At 43.5% G+C, this 19,162-nt stretch overlaps 3 protein-coding genes and 1 long non-coding RNA gene across 7 annotated transcripts in view; 2 read left to right on the forward strand and 2 right to left on the reverse strand.

Moving 5' to 3' along the window:
• The window catches only part of LOC109643108 (raftlin), a 94,574-nt gene extending 83,287 nt beyond the window's left edge, over nt 1-11,287 (reverse strand). Inside the window, exons 1-2 of one of the 2 annotated variants that reach the window (XM_069537556.1) lie at nt 11,193-11,287; nt 52-684 (exon numbers count right to left, since the gene is read on the reverse strand). The gene's annotated coding sequence lies outside the window, so the exon portion shown is untranslated. Of the gene's footprint in view, nt 1-51; nt 697-11,192 lie in introns of those variants that run through there. The other variant, XM_069537557.1, reaches the window with a different exon arrangement.
• LOC109640796 (cysteine-rich venom protein pseudecin) lies at nt 1,623-9,366 on the forward strand. The gene is made up of 8 exons (XM_020104977.2): nt 1,623-1,722; nt 2,253-6,071; nt 6,769-6,869; nt 7,380-7,470; nt 7,796-7,938; nt 8,645-8,733; nt 8,839-8,921; nt 9,074-9,366. The coding sequence occupies exons 2-8, from the start codon at nt 6,008-6,010 to the stop codon at nt 9,208-9,210; spliced, it is 708 nt and encodes a 235-aa protein (XP_019960536.2). The 5' UTR covers nt 1,623-1,722; nt 2,253-6,007; the 3' UTR covers nt 9,211-9,366.
• A 1,433-nt stretch (nt 11,288-12,720) lies between the features above and the next one.
• LOC138413544 (uncharacterized) lies at nt 12,721-18,281 on the reverse strand. The gene is made up of 2 exons (XR_011245908.1): nt 18,227-18,281; nt 12,721-13,046 (listed from the first exon to the last, which is right to left on the reverse strand). It is a non-coding gene; the product is annotated as an uncharacterized lncRNA (long non-coding RNA).
• Nucleotides 12,840-19,162, forward strand: part of LOC109640797 (inactive phospholipase C-like protein 2) — a 29,214-nt gene continuing 22,891 nt past the window's right edge. For 2 of the 3 annotated variants that reach the window (XR_011245907.1, XM_020104978.2), the window contains exons 1-2: nt 12,840-12,986; nt 13,305-13,754. Coding sequence is in view for 2 of the 3 variants with exons in the window: in XM_020104978.2 (XP_019960537.2) it covers nt 13,497-13,754 (258 nt within the window). In the remaining variant the exon portion in view is untranslated. Of the gene's footprint in view, nt 13,131-13,304; nt 13,755-19,162 lie in introns of all 3 variants that reach the window. The other variant, XM_069537553.1, reaches the window with a different exon arrangement.

Here is a 19,162-nt window from a genome sequence, read left to right on the forward strand (position 1 = left end):
TCAGCATTCAAACACAAGAAGAGACACACACAGACAGACAGACAGACGTACCTGGTTCTCAGTGCAGCTGAGTTTTTAAGTTCACAGCTCGGATGCAAAGGCAGCAACTGGACCAGAGCTTCCAGCGGAGAATCGCATTCTGCACCCAGAGAGAGAGAGAGAGGATGGATGGATGGATGGAGGACGGCTCAGCGGACTGAGGTTGCTGTGGTCGGCTGAGAGGAAACACAATCCAAAGAGAGCAGCGGAGGAACCAGAGTGTCTGTCTCCCCTCGAGTCTCTCAGCAGCAGCTCCAGCAGCAGCAGCTCCAGCGGTTTGCTTCGTCTTCCCCCCTCGCCACCTCACGGAGCTCGAACACACTTGTGCGCCTGGTGTGTTTAGGTCATGCTCAAAGTATGCCTGTGCACTGATGTTCTGCAAGCTCAGGGAAACCACATCCTGTCACATATTTACCTCCCTCCCCCTGTTCTCTCTTTTTCGATACGTGCACTGTTCTCTCTCTCTGTCTCTCTCTCTGTCTGTGTCCTTTCCTGTCTCTCTCTCTCTCTCTCTCTCTCTCTCTCCTGTGATTGTCTGAAGCAACTGAGCGCTGTGACCCAGTGTTGCTCTGCACAGCCCCTCCGCCTCGCTGTCTATCTCTCCGGCAGCCGCACCGGTTCCACTCGACTGACTGAAGAATCCATCTGAGGAGAGAGTGAGGGGGAGCGAGGAGGCGACGGAGAGGGAAGGAGGGAGGAGAGGGGAGGATGAGGGAGGGAGGGAGGGAGGGAGGGAGGGTATTTCACTGGGAAATACCAGAGTTAGAGTTAGAGAGAGAGAGAGAGAGAGGAGGAAGAGGAGGAAGAGGAGGAAGAGGGAGGAAGGGTGGTGGGTGTAAAGAATGATGGGTGGACATAAAGAAGTAGAGAGGACATTGTCAAGATGCACACACACACACACTTGTTTGTGTGTGTGTGTGTGTGTGTGTGTGTGTGATCCTCAGTTCCTCAGTGCTGGTTATGCATATTTAATACGTCCGGGTCAGGACCCCCTATAGATGTGTATGTATTATTTAAGCCAGTTTGTATGAACCACCGTTCAGGGGGGAAACTTATGATACATAAACTGCAGCTTACTAACACAACAACCACAACAACCACCACAACAACCACCACCGTGCACGTTGGTCCAGAGCGTCCTCGTCGGAAGGTGAACGCAGCTCTGCAACATCAGGGGAGAAGTTTCCATCACTGTCAGTCTGCATCATTAACTCTGCAGATGTGTTGATGGCCACAGGAAAGGATTGTGTGAGTCGACAGAACAGAAGTTTTGTGCTGACAGGGTTTGAATGTGTTATTAACAATAGATCGCACAGCAACGACGTGTGTATGTGGAAGTCACTTGACTCTGCAGCTGCACCTCACAGTGTTTTATGTCCTCGTTTGAGTTTTCTGGCCACTGTGTTGATTTTACTCTCGCTGTTCTCATAGAATCAGCTTTTCCCTCAGCAGCAGCAGCAGAAAAGCTCGGATCACTAAATAACCTGTGCTGCAGTGAAAGGCAGGAACAGGAAGTTTATGACGAGCTTGTGATCTCATTGGAGCGTTTAGCCGCCAAAGACCAAAACTAGGGGTAAAGTTTTACTTGCATTCATCTGCTCCCCAGGAAAACAACTTTAAATGAATCCTCAATATCTGATTGATGTGGACAAAAGCAAGAAGTTCCTCATGACAACATACAAGGTGAATATGTTTGTGCATCTGCTGCCTCTCAGATGGACGAGAAGAATCTGAAGGTTTAAAGATCCGGTCATTTGAAAAGGCACTTTTAGCTGATTTGTTGTGTCATGCTTTAATATTGAGAGAGAACATGTGACACACTGACCCAGGAGGTGAACAGAATTGACCAGAGGCTCGGTTACATCTTTAAAAAGGCTGAACAATCTGCACTTAAAGTGAAAACATGAAAATTCATCAAATGATGAAATGTAAATTAAAGTGACGCCTGATGAAACCCAGATAAACAACAGAAGAGTGGATGACTTTCCTTTTGACGAGTTTCCGTAATCACTGGTGAAGAGCTCCACACACTGAGACTGACTGGTCCTTCACAATGTCCTCATGACATTGGGCTCTTCTCAAAGTCGTGTTTAGCCTAACAGGGGATCCACCCGCTCGTTTGCCACAGTTGTCTTTGCAGTCCTCATTGTGTCGCTCAGACATTACGACAGTCTAACTCCAGGCTGCAAATTAATGATACGTCTCTTTTAAAGATGGAAGAATTCCTGCCTGTGTTTGCTGTCACATCAGGAGCTCCATCGCACTTTCATCACAAGAACAGAAACTGCCAGCACAAATCTAGATCCAGGCTATGTACGACGTCCCATTTCTTTCTTTACATCAGACCACCTTCACATGAAAGAAGGTTCAACGCTGGAGGGGGAGAAGAGGCAATCTGGCAAATCCTGTCTCCGAGACACCCGTGGAGCGACCTGAGGTTGGAATTCAAGAACAAAAAGACGGTGAGATTGTGAATGTTGGGGTGGACGCTCGACGGGTTTTGCCAACGTGTTTTAGAATCTGGGTAATTTGGCTAATTCAACCTGAAAAGGTGAAAAACACACAGATGACATTTATTTTATCTTCAAATCTTCCCCTCAGTGGGTTTGGTTTTAATTTATTTGCGTTTAATGTCCCAGAACTTGGTGAAAAAAACTTGAGCCTGCTGCCCAAACGACCACGGTTCCAAATGCAGATATCTGTGGGGAAGTGTGGAGCGACTGTGACAAATGATGTGAGTGGAGCTGCAAAGACAATCAGCCAAGCCTGGTGTTTGTGCAGCTCCTGTTTGTGGAAGCATCAGTCTTACATGAGTGGCTGAGGAGCGAGACAGACAGACAGACAGACAGACAGACAGACGAGGAGACGGGAGAGCGAGCGGAGCGAGACTCATCGCTGTGGGAGCTAAATGAGTCTCTTCATGCTGCTGCCATATAACAGCACTGTTCAATCACCGCCTCTGTTGTTTCATACAAAGACAACTGCTCTGTCATTGGACATCAGCTGACTCCACAGCTCCTCTGAGGTGACAGCGCCCCCCAGTGGAGAGTACACTGTGCTTCCCTAATGTCCAAATAATATGTATAAATATATAAAAGTGTGTGTCATGTGTCTCCTGCTCTGTGTGATCATGCTGAACAAAGCAATGATTGAACGGACACATAACAACGTGTCAGACAAAGCTCAGGTTAGCATTTTGTGCAACCATAATAATCATAAATCATTTTAGTGTTGATTTATTTGAATATATATATTTTTTAAATTCATAAATTGAATCTGTCGGATGAATAGAAAAAGAGGTTTTCAAAGTCTGAGACTGTGAGCGTCCCATCAGACCTCGTGACACCTTTGTTTACTCACTTAGGTTTCCTCATTTTTGGATAGTTATGTTAATTTACCTTTTTTTTGTTTAAACCAAATACATAAAAGGTATTTATTAGTTTCTGACTCTGGGAAAAAGTGTGAAATTCCACTTAACCACTTTAAAACCCTGTAGTCCAGACTCTTGAGCAGTGCACACGTACTCAGGGGTATTTTATATCTTCTCTAACCTGAATTCAGATCCAGCAGCAGGGGGTGGCCAGGAAAAGATTTTCAACCAGACTCCAACCTTCCTCACATCTTCACCACAAAGCCACCGCTCGGCATCGGGCTGTCAGTTTTCTGCCCGGGGTGTTCGCCTGAAGCGGCTGCAGAGCTCTCTGCCATTCTGTAATGGCTACTATTATTTTAAATGGTGTGCTTTCATTCTCACCTCCTGGGAAGAGTTTTTGTTCTGAGAAAAGCGGATCTGAATGTATACAACGCCGTAAGTACATAAAGTGCTACACCCACAAAATCCATCATCACATAGAGCGTTTATTATCAGTGACAGGGGAGAGCAAACTGACTGAGGGCTGGATTTCTGTACTTGATAATATTAGCTTGCTGTGCTGATGCTAAACGTCAGCTCACCATGTAAGCACCGTTTGCTCAAAAGCTGTGTCGGAGAACAGTCTCACAACCACTGTATGAGCTCTGGACTTGTTTTTATATCAGTCGAATCATAACTGGGACAAACTCGTTTCTTTAAAATAGGTAAAAAATATTCCCAGGGTCGAGAAAAATAATCACAGAGGAAAAATTCAGCAGCTAATTGGTTTTCAGTTTCAACAACACTGTTCTTGACATGATGACCATTAAAGCAGGTGTGAGAAATATAAACATTCTTATTTGTATTTTTAAATAATCCACTGTATCGTGCTTAAGAATTAAAAAAAAAAAAATATGAGGAAACAAGACCAGTGAGTGTTTGACTCCAACTAACAAATACCACAGCGATGCATTAGGTAAAAAGGCGATAGCAGCGTAATGTTCGTCGTGCATTAAGTCGCACAATCGAGAATCAACAGAGAGGAAAATGTTGCCTGAAGATAAAATAGTGCTTTGTTCACACAAAGTATCAGCGATCCAAGTCCTCACTACATTACTACGTGTACTGCAGTTTCCAAATAAAACAAATAATATAGTTCAGCTACACCAATGGAAAGATTTGGAGCAATAAACTACTTGAATATACGAATAGTTAAACATTATCTACTGTTTCACTCAAACGCAACTTAGAATGAGTGAGACTGTTATTTATCTTTGGTGCTTTGTGGTCCGTTGTCGTAGTGTGTGGTCGGGACAGTGAGGCCTTTATTTGGGCTTTTAGAAACCACAGTGACTATAAATCAGTGTGAGGCCATTAAAACAAGCTGCTGTGGTAAAAGTGTATTTACACATGCAGACGACACCGAGCAATGATTAGCACTCGCTTCAAGTCTTGTTTGTGTGAACTGATGAAAGGAGGTCTAATCATTTCTCTCCTGTTGGCTCTGTCTTGGTTTCCACCAGCTACCAACAGGCGCCAGATGTTCCACTGACTTCACAACTTTCTCCACCATCTGAGTCTGGACAGGTCTTTGACGGTGGATCCATCGGAGGTTCTGCCTGAACGCTGCCGGTCGGAAACGATACGGATCAGAGCAGCGAGCGAGAAACACAACAGCAAAACTAAAAGATGCTAAAAATGTTCTGCAGATGAGAATTAATGATTTTATACAAAGAACAACTTCTACATCACACAGATTATTATTATTTTGCAGCTTTAAAAAAACTGGTTTGCTGGAAGAAAAACTATTATACATTTTGTTTAATCTTCCCCAGCTAAATAAATGCAGACTCCTGTTTGTTTCATTCAAGCAAACACATGTGGAAAACCATTTCTGCTCCCACCCACGGTGATCAGATGATGTTTTGGATGTGTTGCTTTGGTGCAAAGGCCAATGATGGGTGCGTCTTCTTCCTAAACGAGCTGTATGGCTTTAATCCATTTACATACACGACCGTACAGTTCTATCTTGAAATCTTCCAGAGCCTCCATTTCCCTTGTTTACCCTGGCCTAAGACATCCTTCCATTCCATGATGTGCAAACTTCAGATAATACATCGGGTAGTGACTTCACCCGAGAGCTTAACAAGTCCTTGTTTGCTCAGTTGCGCTCTTTTGAAGAAAAACCGTCTTCGGAGCTGTGTGATAGATTTGTTTGTAGTCCTGGATACCGCTGCACCATTAAGAGCCGGGGGGGGGGATTTGCTGCGTCTTTGACGATAGTGAGCAGCTGTCTATAAAAAGGGAGGAGAGGTAACTCCCAACTCACCTCCACCTCCTCAGGACCCCGGTGCAGGTACGTCTCCCAGAGCTTTCCTCAAATTTATTTGACATATTTGTTTTTGTATATATTTCAAACACATACTTATTTAGAGAAAGCATTTTTACTGTTTTTGTCAGACGTTGAATTTAAAAGGTGAAGATCATTTGAGATGCATGTTGTTTCGTTTGTATTTTAATTATTAAACAGTTTTTATATTCATGACATTCATATAGTGAGTCTCCATTTTGCCTTGTTTTCATTGTACTGCAGGTATTTTGCTTTTTGTCGACATAATGTTTGCGCTCCTGCTTTGCATCTTGACGCTGCGGCAGGTTCACCCTGCCTGCGTTCTGGTGAGTTAAAGGGTAAACATGTTATTGAATACTAGAATCTTTTTTTGTGTATTTTCAAGTGTGTTTCATTTCACTTATTTGCTTAAGTGCAAACTTAAGTAAGGCTTAAAACTAGTGTACTGAAAGTATTAAAATTATTTTTTTACGCTTCCAAGAAAAACACCTGAGAGCAATTATTATAAACCCATATTGAAGCATCAATAACTAATGTTACTTGACAGAAAAACCACCACATACAATGATTCTTCTTACTTTCGGTCCTAAAGTTAAAATTTAGCTTTAGTTGTACTCATAAATGTAGTTTTGTATTTTCACTTCAATATTTTCCTGATGAGAACTTTTCCTTTTCTTCTCCTCCACACTTTGCCGTGCACCCTGGGGCGTCCCTCAGCAAGGTGAGCACAGTTAGAGTCAAATACATCAGGCGTGTTTGACTTTACAGAGGAATTATATTTCCCAGCGTCAACTTGAGGACCATGTCAATATGTCTCCAAACAAGATTATGGGATTTGGCACAATCCTCTCTGTGTGTTCTTTTATTATGTTCAGCCATTCCAGAGTAATTAAACCAGGATATGTTTGTGAGTCATATTGTGGATATAATAAACCACCAGAGTAAATATCACTTTTTATTATGTTTTAATCTTATGCTTACACATGTGAGTGTGTGTGTCTGTGTGTGTGTGTGTCTGTGTGTGCAGACGTTTGCCCAGAAAACGCAGTGGTTCAGGCTGAGATCGTTGACCGACACAATGCCCTGAGGAGAGCGGTTGAGCCGTCAGCGTCTGACATGCTGATGATGGTCGGTGCTCGTCTCTAAAAGTGAAGCTGAGATCGTATTTGAATCAAAAATAAAAGTATGCAGTATAGATAACGGATGACATCATTGCTCTCAAATACGTTCAGTGAAAGAACTGAGTCCCGGCACCACCAACGTATCTGGTGAAAATCTGACTCGAGTTAAAAATAGAGACATTTCATTTCCTTTTGAAAAGAGCTGTATGTCTGGAGGTGCAACATTTCTCCAGAGGAGTAAATGGGGGAAGGAAAAAAAACCCAAAAAACACTTGTATTGAAATTCAGATTTGGGCTTTGGGGTGTACGAGAGAGCTCATCTCAAACCTGAGTTAAAACCCTTTCATATTTTATGGGGCAGGGTGGAACGTATTTTGAAATTCCATCAGTTCTTCAAATCATGAATCATCCAGTTTCAAAACCAATATCTTGCAAGAGAATGAATCTTTTCTACGGCGTTGGAAATGAAACTCTTGATTTGTTATATCGTTCTTTTTTTTTTTTTCTATCTTTACAGAACTATAGTGATGAGGTGGCAGCCAGTGCTCAGGCCTGGGTGGACAAATGCATTCTGGCTCATGGAGCACCCAGCACCCGTATGCTCAAGGGTATATTTCTCCTTCTTTTATCCATCATCTCTCTTCTTTTTTCCTTTCACCCCCCCCCAGACACCAGGACCTTAAATTCTACCTCGGTGAACCGACTCACCCTGTGAATGTCAGAGTCACAGCCAGCGTTTTCTAATCTCCAGTCCAAATACCTTTAAAAAACACATTACACCGATATGTTATCATCCAGGAGATTATCACCAACAGGCATTTTAATGAACCGTTTTATCCAAATAATGTAATCGACTCAAACATGAGAGCTAGACTGTATATTTGCAGACAGGCATTAATCAGTGCCGCCTCGTGTTTTCTCACCATTGAGCAGGATATCAATTAGGTGAGAATCTGTTCTATTCGTCCGCACCGTACCCGTGGACGGCCGTCATCGATGCCTGGCACAGCGAGGTGGCACACTACCTGTATCCCAACGGATCCACCAACGGACAGGCTATCGGTCACTACACACAGGTAACAGCAGGGTTACAGAGAGGATCATGGTGGAGGTTTTTAAAAATAAACTATGTTATAGTTGCAGAAAGAAGAAAAAGGTCAAACTGTAGTTGTACTGCTTTGATACTGGTCGGTTACACAGGGAAATACCACCTGGTACTGCAGTTCTCTCAGTTCTGAGAAGTGTTTAGGTGTTTATCAGCTCATTGTTTTTATTTTTTCCCCCGATTGTACTGTCTGCTGAGATGGAGGAGACCAAATGCTGAGGAAAAATGGGTGAAAATGGAGCTTATATTCATCAGGTGGCCAAAAGAATGATTCTAAACTAAGTGAATGTTTTTCTATGTCCTTTTGAGAAACAGCAGTTTCTGTGAACATATTTCTAGACACTTTTTTTCATTTCAAGGGTCCTTGTACATTGTACCTTTGAGTTTAGTACCAAATTTAAAATATAATGTTCATGAAAAACATAAACACAACGCTAAGACCACCGTGACCTTAACATTTGACGTCAAGGCATTCCTGAGATATCGTGTTCTAGGGAATGGGACGGACAACCTGAAAACACACCATGAAATAATAAAAAGTAGTTACAGCTCCACCATAGACAAGAAAACAGTCTTTCATCAATGTTCACATTTCAAATAAACCCCCACAACTAAATATGCATATCACCATAAACGTTTTTCAACAAAAGCTGATAACTTTTAGTTTTTGCCGTCAGGTGGTGTGGAACAGCTCTTATAAAGTCGGCTGCGGAATGGCGCTATGCCCCAACAACATCTATTTCTATGGCTGCCACTACTATCGAGCGTACGTGACACCTCGTTCACCCTCAACACGCTTAAAACACGTGACTTTGTTGTGCATGTGAGAAACCTCTACATCTGGGAGTCCATTTTGTAATTTATTTGACAGAGGAAACTTCAGGAGATGGCCGCCTTATAAAGTGGGACCCGCGTGTGCCTCCTGCCCCGGTGCCTGTGTAGACAAACTATGCAGTAAGTAGACGATCAGATACTGTGAGCAGTGCATGTGCGTTCTCTGTGTGGTGAATAGGATATTATACAACATGAACATTGTCCACTGAGGCAGAAAACAGACCTCTTCATATGTTAACCTCTTCATTGCTGTATTTTCCTTTCCGTTGCAGCCAACCCTTGTCCTTACATAAATAAGTACATCAACTGTCCCACGTTGAAAGCCACGACTGGATGTGGCAACAAGCTGGTGTATGCCTGGTGTCCGGCTGCATGTAAATGCATCGACAAAATCATTCCAATAGCCTGAAGATAAATCTACCAGTCGGAAAATGTTTGACCTCGACATCATCTTCATTTGGTTCTCTGTCTGTGAAGTAAGCCAATACTATGTAAGCTGTTTTAGAATATAATAATGACACAAGCAGGAAATATCTGGAATAAAAAACTATAGAGGATGTTCGGGAAGTGTTTTCTAATGTTTCATGTCTCACATATGAAATCAAAATCCTTCACCGGAGGAAAATATTCAGTCTTGCACTTATTTCATGTTGTTGAGTTTCAGTATAATCTGAACTAATCAATATTTGTAACTTGAAATGATTTTTTCACACTGATAACCTTTAAAAGAATAAAGAGACTCAAGCTCGAGCTTGTTAGCTGGCTAAGCTAAGCTAACCCACCCCAGTGCACTTTAATGGCTCACGACTTTTCTGATTCGGTTCACTGTGGCAAAGACAGACCCAGAGGGTGGAGGCCGACGTTCCCTGACCAATCACAGCAGAGCGGCAGAATTAAAGGTCCAGCAGCAGGGGACAGTTTGAGGAGAGTGTGAATGTGTTTTCTCAAAATCTGAGCACGTAAAAGTTTTCAAGCAATAACCCATGATACAATTATAAACCTGGATATGTGCAGAATTAAATCTACGAGTGGACAACGTGGACTTGGACTCCAATAAATGCAAAAGGTTAATGTTGCCACGTTAAATAGGTGATTTTAATACCAGCTGCATGAGGTGATAATACATCGATGCTTGAAGCTTGTCGTGTCGCCACCACAGAACATCTGACTATCATCTGAACAGCGGGTTGATCGGTGAGAGTGAGAGAGCAGCAGCCACTCTGTGGTTAATGTTGAAATCGCTCTGTTGAAGTAAAGCCCTGTGAAAACAGACAGCGAGTCAATTGACCAACACTGTGCAGTAAGTCAACTAAGTTCAAACCACAGTCTGTGCAAACATTCAAAGACGACAAAGCACCGACAGCCACAAACACTGTCAACCGGAGCAGCTGCAGCCAGACAGAGCGGCCCTCGTCAAGCTCTGAGTGCCAGAGCACAAGGTGCCTCTGGGTAAACGTGCCATTTCTACTGTTAAATGATCCTCCAGCATACGGATTTAGAGGGAAACTGTTTCAGCGCAGCGACTTGCGTAACAGCTGCCAACAGACGACTGGTGCCAACTCCTCTGTGACAACCAGAGCTGAGCCAAGTCTATCAGGAGCCCCGAGTACACACACACGCACATCACCATGTCTTGCATCTTGAATTATTACACTTCAAGAACTCGTAATTTTTATTTCTACATCAACCTACTTTCACAGGACTTTGCTTGGTCCTCGATCCTGAAGTGCATTTTGATTAATATAAATTACAAATATGTATTTGATGCTGCAGGTGCTAATATTGCTGACGGTATATTTTGGAACAGCTTCCTTCATACACACTCAAGATATTATGGGTAAATATTACACAGCAGTGTTTCTCTTGACACTTGAAACGGTCAACGTCAACCACCGTTGACACATATGTACGTCCAGGCCCAACAGTTCTCTTATAAAACCACATTTGAAGCTGCTGGATCCAGTTCCCTACACATCATGCAAAGGTTCATTAATCCTCCTCTAAGAACATTTTGCAAATCACCTTTACAATGTTAAAAATCTGGATCTGGATCTGCACCACATCTTTGAGGGTGTTTGTCTGACCCATCGTCCAGTTTCGAGGAAATCCTTCTGTATGTTATATCACAGGAGGTTATGATATAAGCACTGATTTGTTTTAAAAGGTCACGCGTATAAAACTCTGGCTTGTATAACACATGCAGCAGAAAATAAGGTTCCACTCTGCAACAAGCACAACTCAATGACCATTACACTCCTGCAGATGGCTCTGTTGTACAATGCACCTCTCCTGCTTCTGCATCTCACATTAGCGTCTCTTGCTTCACCTGAACCACTGGCCTGTGAATAAAAATGCATCAAATCAAGTAGATCAATGTGCCTCATCACTCACCCTCTGTGTCTCGAACACAGGAGGCTGTTATTCGTCGCCTCTGTGAACTACATGTATAGTTTGCATTAAAAAGAAAATCTTTCAAATGATTGTGACAAGCTTGTTGGGTCACATAAGAAGCTGCCGGGGTTTTATTTTCACAGGAAACCTGATGCAACAGCGCAGGAGACTGTTGGGTGTATTACTTCACCGCTGACATTAGTCCATCACCTCCCTGCAGCGTCCACATCAAGAAGGAAGACGTGACTCTGACCTGAAAAACACTTGTCATGTGAGGCTTGCTGGGAGATAACTGCCGTCCTTGAGGGACGTCATGTGTGGCTTCTGAATAGAGTTGACATCGAGGGCAGATATATTAATAATCCAGAGGACGGATATAAAATATGAGCACAGTTGTTCATGCAAACCCTTAAACAGAGCAGGGATAAAACTTGTATTGGTTTAATCGTGAATATTGGTGTGAAACTGCTTTGATGAGGGATCTGTCAAGGCTTCTGTTTTTAATATCTTTTTATATTTGACTGGTTTTTCTTTTATCTCCAAGGGCACCTAAGGTTTCCTGGATTTACACACACGAGTCTGAGTACTTGGCCTCTTTTAATATTAATAACATCTTTTACCAAGGCTATTTGTGGGACACGTTCAGAGATACTTCTCAATGAATATTAGATAAATAGAGTTTGTGTTTTTACGCCGTTTAATGAGTTTGTGTTTTGTGATGAGTGTTTGTGTATTCACCCACTGGAGTTTGGTTCATGTTTTGAGAGTATCTTCTTGATGTCTTTGCTGCAGTAATATAAGTATTTTCATGCTGCTCGTTGTTTGGTTTTCATGTTTTTTTGTCTTGTTGGCTTTTGTGCAGTTTTGTGAGTTTTGTCTCTTTGATCATCGTGTGGTTTTGTGTTTTCTTTGTGCATTTTTGTGGTGTTTTGTATGCAAATGTCTCGCTGACGTGTGCAGTTGTGCATGTGGTTTTTCTTGTTCACTTTGGTGCAGCTGTGTGTGTGTGTGTGTGTGTTTCCCTGTTGACTTTTCTATGCAGCTCTCTTGTGGACCTCTGTGTAGTTCTTAGGTCCTTTTTTGCAGTCGCATTTTGTGGTGTTTTGTCGTTAACGTGTGTGTGTTCAAACGTCCCACTCAAAGGGCTGCATCTGGGTCCAACCCTGTGGTCTGGATCCAAACACAAACAAAGCACACAATAAGATTTAGAAAATGAAACAGCTGTTTATCTGAGCAGGCTGGTGTGTGTGTGTGTGTGTGTGTGTGCACGTGAAAGTGTGATGAACAAAGTTTCTGCAGTGATTTAAAAAGTGAAGTGAAGTGTGTGTTTGTGTGTGTGTGTGTGTGTGTGTGCAGAGGGGGCGGACCCGGTGTGGCTGTAAAAATAAATAATTAGCTCTGATTGACAGCACAGTGTGTTTAGCTGCTGGAGACTCAGACTCGTGTTGGTTTCGTTCAATGGAAACGAGCTCCACTCTCACTTTGCTCTGCGTTACTCACATGCTCGCCACCGGAGGAGGCTGCAGCTGCTGCTGGAGGCTCCTCCTGTCTTTGTTCGCTAACCGGGGCCACGGACACTGCTGGACCTCAGAGCTGGAGCCGGGGACTAACTTTCACCCAGCTAGCTAGCGAGGAGGAGGAGGAGGAGAAGGAGAAGGAGGAGGAGGAGGGTTAGCTTAGCCAGCTAACTAGCTCGGCTCTGCAGACACCAAGCGGCGGCTGTGTGTCTCCCTTCAGCTGCGGCAGCGACTCAACCAGGAAGAGCTTCTCCTTCTCACCGGGGGGGAGGACAAGGTAGAGGAAGCCGAGAGGAGAGTGAGGAGACCCCGGATCTCTGCAGATGTTGTTGCTCCTCTGTCAACACACACACACACAAAACTTCAACATCTGCACACATGTGTATTGGAACATTGTGTTTGTTTGGTGGTTGTTGTTGTTGTGAGTTCTCATCCGCTTCCTCCACACGCCTCATTCTGCAGCTGCTGTGCATGAATACACATAATGCATGTATTTCTGAGGTAACGTGGTGCTGCCTGGTCATGTGTGGTCTCTCTCTCTCTCCCTCTCTCTCTCTCTCCCTCTCACCCTCCCTCTCTCTCTCTCTCTGCACAGATCACCATGCACGGAGGACGCCCCCTCTTCTAACCCGCCGGAGATGAGCACCGGGGAGATGATGGTGACAGCACCGTGTGTATTGCGAGGCAAGAGGCCGAGCAGGAAATCTGCGTGAGGCTTCGAACACAAGGCTCGTGCTACCCAGCAGCAGCGTGTGTGTGTGTGTGTGTGTGTGTGATCGAAGTGCCCATGGCGGAGTTTGGGGAGGACGGCAGGCTTCCTCCATTGCATCTCGGGGATTCGGCCGTGCCCAGCGACGAGGCAGCAGCAGCAGCAGCTGCCGGGAAGACGCATTGCGAAGTGTCCATGCTGAATGGAGACTGTGGGATATCGGACAATATGGTCGGTTCACCTGGTGCCAGCCAAGCCGGGGTGGACGCAGCCAACACCTCCGTGGGACTGGTGGATGCCAAACATGAAATACCACGCAGGAGCAGCATTATCAAGGTAAGCCCTCGAAGTTAAAGTCTCCCCTGTGCATCTGCATCGAACAGATCTGGAAGTTACACTGCAAAAAAAAAAAAAACCCAACAACCCTGCCCTCATGTTGTGAGTCTGCGATGAGTCCATGTTTTTGTGTGCACCTGTTAATGTCCAGGTGGTTTTCACAACACAGGCCAGTACGTGGAGAAGCTCATCCTGCAGTGCTGGGTCTGAGTCATTTGCATTGCATGTGTGTAGCAGAGCTTCTCCTTGTTCTCAAACATCAATAATGTGGCTATAACCTGTGTGTGTGTGTGTGTAGAGGAATAAGATAAGATGATCTTTATTGTTCCCAGAAGGGGAATTAAAGTGTTGAGAGCAGAGGGATACAGGAATGAGCAGTGTGAGGAAAACAATATAAATACAACTCTCATATATAGAGGAAGGATGCGGTTGTGAATATGATGGAGGTGAGAATACGTTTAGTTTTATTAAATCTGTGAGATAAAGATTGAATGAATAGTGCAGGGCTGTTTTTATAGAGGGGGCAGTAAAGACAGCACGTGTCATATAAATAAAGTGTCGTACTTCATTCAGAATGAGGCTGTCCATAAAGTGAATATCTACAGTGGAGTCAGTGCAGTGCAGCAGCAGATCATGTGGTGGCTGGTAATTAAAATGCATGCAGGCCCCCTGAATGTTGTGCATGCTGAGCTCACATACACACACACACAGATTAATCAGAGTCTAACTTTGTTTAGCTATTAGTTGACGGGCGTTTCAGTAACACAGTTGAATATCTTCTATTGCTGTAAAAGAAACACTGGCGTCCCTGCGGTCAGAGAAAATCTCTGAGGTCTAATCCTGCACCAGGTGCTGATCCTGGCCGCTCTTATCACACGGAAATGCAAACATGGACGTGTTTGAGAGGAACACGTTAACAACAAACACGCCTTTAACTGATTAATATCTCTGTGTTTAATCTCAGAGCTGTTGTTTCAACTAACTGCTGTGTTATCGAAGCTTCGCTGAAGGGACACAAAAGATCATGACTCTTCATCACGTTGCGGTAATCGACTGTATGTTGAAAGTGTCTGAGGAATCTTTCTGTGACTAATGTCAGCTTTTTTTTTATTTTTTTTTATGGAAGTCTTGGCTCTGCTGCAGTCGCTGTTCTAACGTCAGTCATAAGACAGTAAAGGAACAAGTTTGAAGATGAGGAAGGGGGAGTTACTTGGCAAAACAATGGTGACATTATTCTTTACAAGTTCATTATTAATATATTAACTGTACTAGAGAACATGATCAAAGCCTGGAACCAAAATGTTTCCTAAAAGAGATGGAGTGAAAACAGGCCTCTTGTTTTTCTGTTTGCATTTGTCTTTTAGAGGTCAGTAAATCAGCAGACACTCAGGGATTTAATTCCCCCCAGGGACGAATAGATTTATGCATGAGTTGGTTCAACAGATTAGTTGAGAAGCACTTTTAAAATGGTTTCTGGTGTGTTTGAGGGAAATTGTTGGCTTTATAATTTATAATCAATACCATAATTAGGTGTACGATTTGATGCCTCGGTGAGATTTCTCAGCCTGAGGGAAGCTCTCCAGCTGTGGACGGGGTTCAGCAGTTCACCTCTTTGCTGGCAGGTTTTTGCAGACAACACATTCTTGGCACATTGTGGGTGTTGAACTTTGATGTGCCATCTGCCTGGAGACTAATGGGGATAATATTGACATTTCTGCCTTGTAAACTTTCAAGTAATGTCTCACTACACAGGGACCCGTCCTCAGCTCCCAGGCCATTTGTCTCTGTTGTGTTTCGGTTGGGATGTCCACTCCTGTGAGCCACAGCTCTAATGACACGTACAGAAGCTTATCTCATAATCAATAGTTAAATAAGCGCCTGAAGAAAGCCTCATTGTGTGAAACCTCACGTTGCTCTTCGTGTCTGATATTTGTATTTCCCACAGAATTTGATGCATCAATGGTGGTAGCTGCCGGGGTTGGGGTGACAACCCTGTTAACACACACGCAGTACACTGTCATGCCCAACCACTGCACAGTGAGGGCAGGTGTAGAGTCGCCGAGTTAGTCCGCGTTACCCAGATTACTTAACCTGCCCGTCGGCCAAACCGACTTTTTCACATATAACCTATTTGTCTAATTTCTGTGTATCCATTGTAGTTCCCACGTTCATCAAATACAACTACTTCATTTGTCTAATACTATTCTTCAGTACTTTGTCTGAAGCTGCAGTTTGAATCTGAGTCTGTCGGCTCTGTGCAGCAGCAGAGTTGCGCACACACAGAGAAGAAGGGAGTTGACCTACAATGATGATTCTGTGTTAAAAGGCGGTAAAAACTTAATGGGTGTTGACCGGCTGACTAACATACGAGTCAATGTGCTCAAGAGAGAGAGAGAGAGAGAGAATGAAAAGAGGAAAATAGATCTTTTATGTTATTATGAGAAGTGAGAACTGTGGTGGGACAAATTAAACTACGGCCACAGTCTAGGTTCATTAATGGAAAACACTGAATAGAGGTTTCCACAGGGTGGTCCGGTGCCAGGGTATCCAAGCACACAAGAAACCATTCTGAAATGCTCAGTGACCTAAGTTCAAATAGTGCCACATCAGACAACATAATGAAAGCCTTCACGACGAGACGTATGAAATGAACAACGGGTCAGTTTGACATGATGTAGTGGTGCTTGCTTAGCAACGCAACACACAGATGGGCGAACATCCAGTGAGTCACAGCAGAGATGATGACTTCTGGTAAGTTGGAGCCAAAAACGAATGTCACGTTAAGTTTCCATCAAGAGGACGTGGACTCTTATGTGAAGCGTCTTGAAACAGGAAGAGGTGAAAATGATATCCTTCAAAATTCAAAGCTTGAAACTTCTCTTTTGAGGATGTTTTCAAATCCAGTCATATGCAAAAAAAAAAAAAGACTTATAAAGTATTTAAGTACATTTGGAGAGAAAATATGACGCCATGATCACAACTTGCTCTTTACTTATGAGCTCATAATTTCCTGTCTGATGTCAATCGTGGAATTCAGCCCTTGACTTCATTCCAACATGTGCACGAGGGCCGTTGTTTTTGCCTCTGACGACCACGAATGATGAAATATTGTGCTGAGGCTGTTGAAGGGTCGGACCGGCATTGACAAGTCAGTCTAAGTTCTCTGTTCTTGTCAAACAGCTTCTCAAGCGTTAGGAGGATGTGGTTGGAACAACACCAGACTCATTCTCATAGTAACAGTTGTAATGCTCAGTAACTGCAGTGTGACATCTGGAAAGATTTCTGTCGAGCATATTTGGTGGCGTGGTAGTTTGCATGCATGTGTGTGGCGATGGGACGTAATCTAATGGCACATCAAAGCTGCACATGCACTGTTTGAGACAAGGAAACATCCTGTCATCGTCTGATTTAGTGGTTGCTTAATGCTGAACTCAAATTGATACTCCATTGTAAGTCATCTCTTACCCGCCCACGCATCCTTCACGTAATGGCACAAATACTCCGATTGAAACTTCTCGAAACGACAGAACTGTCCATTCAGATGCTCGGTATATTTTTAGGTCATTGTGTAAAAATGCTGCCAGAAACTCTGCCTCACGTACAAAAAAAAAACACGAGCTCACTTTTTTGCTGAGCATATGAATTGAAGCGTGTGTTGTGCTGTAGGAGTGGTTGGATAATTATTTATGGATGTTGTGAGTCTTTGGAAACCATTTTAACTCGACGTTATTTAAAGTTAACCACAACATACAGCATGACCACATCCTCTCCACGAAAGATTTAACTGCGAGCGTTTGACAGCCACCTACACAGGGTTTGATGGTCTGAGCTGGGTGGAGCTGCACTTCAGATCCTTCTCTCACCAGAAACCAAAACTACGGAGGTTTGTAGAATATTTTGACGCAGCCTTGTAGTTTGAATTACAACCTTTCGTGTTCTCAGTTTTATCAAGCAGCAGTAGTTGAACCCACTCAGACCAGATGCAGCATATGTGTGTGTGTGTGTCGCTTTCAGATCTGGTGAGTTGTCGTAGAAGATTCAGACATATCTGACATAACTGTTGACCCCCCCCCCCCGGCCCAGGCTCAGGGTGAGAGACATGTCTGACAGGTTTTCACAGCGAGGCAGAGGTTAAAAGACCTGATGAGACACAGTCACAGGGTCACTAAAACCTTTCTCAGCCTCTGAAGCAGTCAGAAACATGTGACGAACACTTTATTAAAGTCTCAACCTTTGGCGTTGTCTGCCCAAATGTGCGTTAACATTTAAACGAGAAGTAAATCAACATTTAAAAATTAATCTAAACAGAAAATGTCAACAGATGCGCCTGTTGTTTCAGGAAGAGGCAGTGATATAGAATAAAAGCCAAATGTTTTTAGCTCTCAAATAGTTTTTTTTAATTTCATGTGTCTGCCTCTAATAGCTGGAAAAGGTATTGACGACAATAGCGCCGATCGATTAAATTCACTCACATGTCGATGTGCATCCGTGGATTGAAGATTTTGCAAGGAGAGCTGACAAAGCCTGAAGGGAAATAAACAAAGGTCAGCAGTTAGGAGGTGTTTCATGCTTTACACACCAAGTTCCACAACTAAGAATGATCCCAGTCCCTTCCGCAGAGAGGAGGCGCACACATTATTCAACACGTATTTCACCAGTGCATGTTATCAGTTGATGCCCACAGCCCAAGAATCATTGTCGGTTATTAAAACTGAAAAAGACTCATCAGTGCATCATTAAACTAAGCACATACATGGTCCAAGCAATGACGAAGGGATTCACACGTCCGTTTTATTCACCCTTAAACTGTAAATATGTTATGTGTGTGTGTGTGTGTGTTGCTAGTGGCAGCAGGACTAATAAACCCATGGCTCCACTTCACTTCCCACCTCTGTTCTTCTTCAGTAAACAGGGTCTTTTCATTGCTTTGTTAGTAACACTTGTTTCACAGCTCCGGTAGGAGAGCAAAACAATCTCAGCCTGTGATGTAACCCCGTTAGAAGGGACAACAATACGGCAAAGATTATGGCGGAGCGGCCGCGCTGTGAGTTCAAACATGTTCGTCCATCGCTTTATATCACACTACGTCACATGATGTCCTGAGATATAGCAGCTGCTCGTCCACGCTGCAGCTCCCCGGGTCAGTTAGATTCAGATCTGCCGAAAGTAAAGTGAAGTCACTGCTGAGTCCATGAAACCAGTTTGGACGACTAAGTGACATGGTGAATTTTGGTTGTGGACAGAAGATGGTTGAAGGATGACTTGTTTTTTTTTTTTTGCATCGCACTGCCTCCACATGATTAACTAATTAGGTAATTGGATGAATAAGCCGGTGAACTGTAGTTCCTAATAATGTGCTCAGTGGGTTTATATTGAAAAGCAAGCGTGAGGAAGGCTTTCCTTGAGTC

The sequence above is a fragment of the Paralichthys olivaceus genome, chromosome 13, assembly GCF_024713975.1.
Source record: "Paralichthys olivaceus isolate ysfri-2021 chromosome 13, ASM2471397v2, whole genome shotgun sequence".
In the NCBI taxonomy this organism is placed as follows: domain Eukaryota; kingdom Metazoa; phylum Chordata; class Actinopteri; order Pleuronectiformes; family Paralichthyidae; genus Paralichthys; species Paralichthys olivaceus.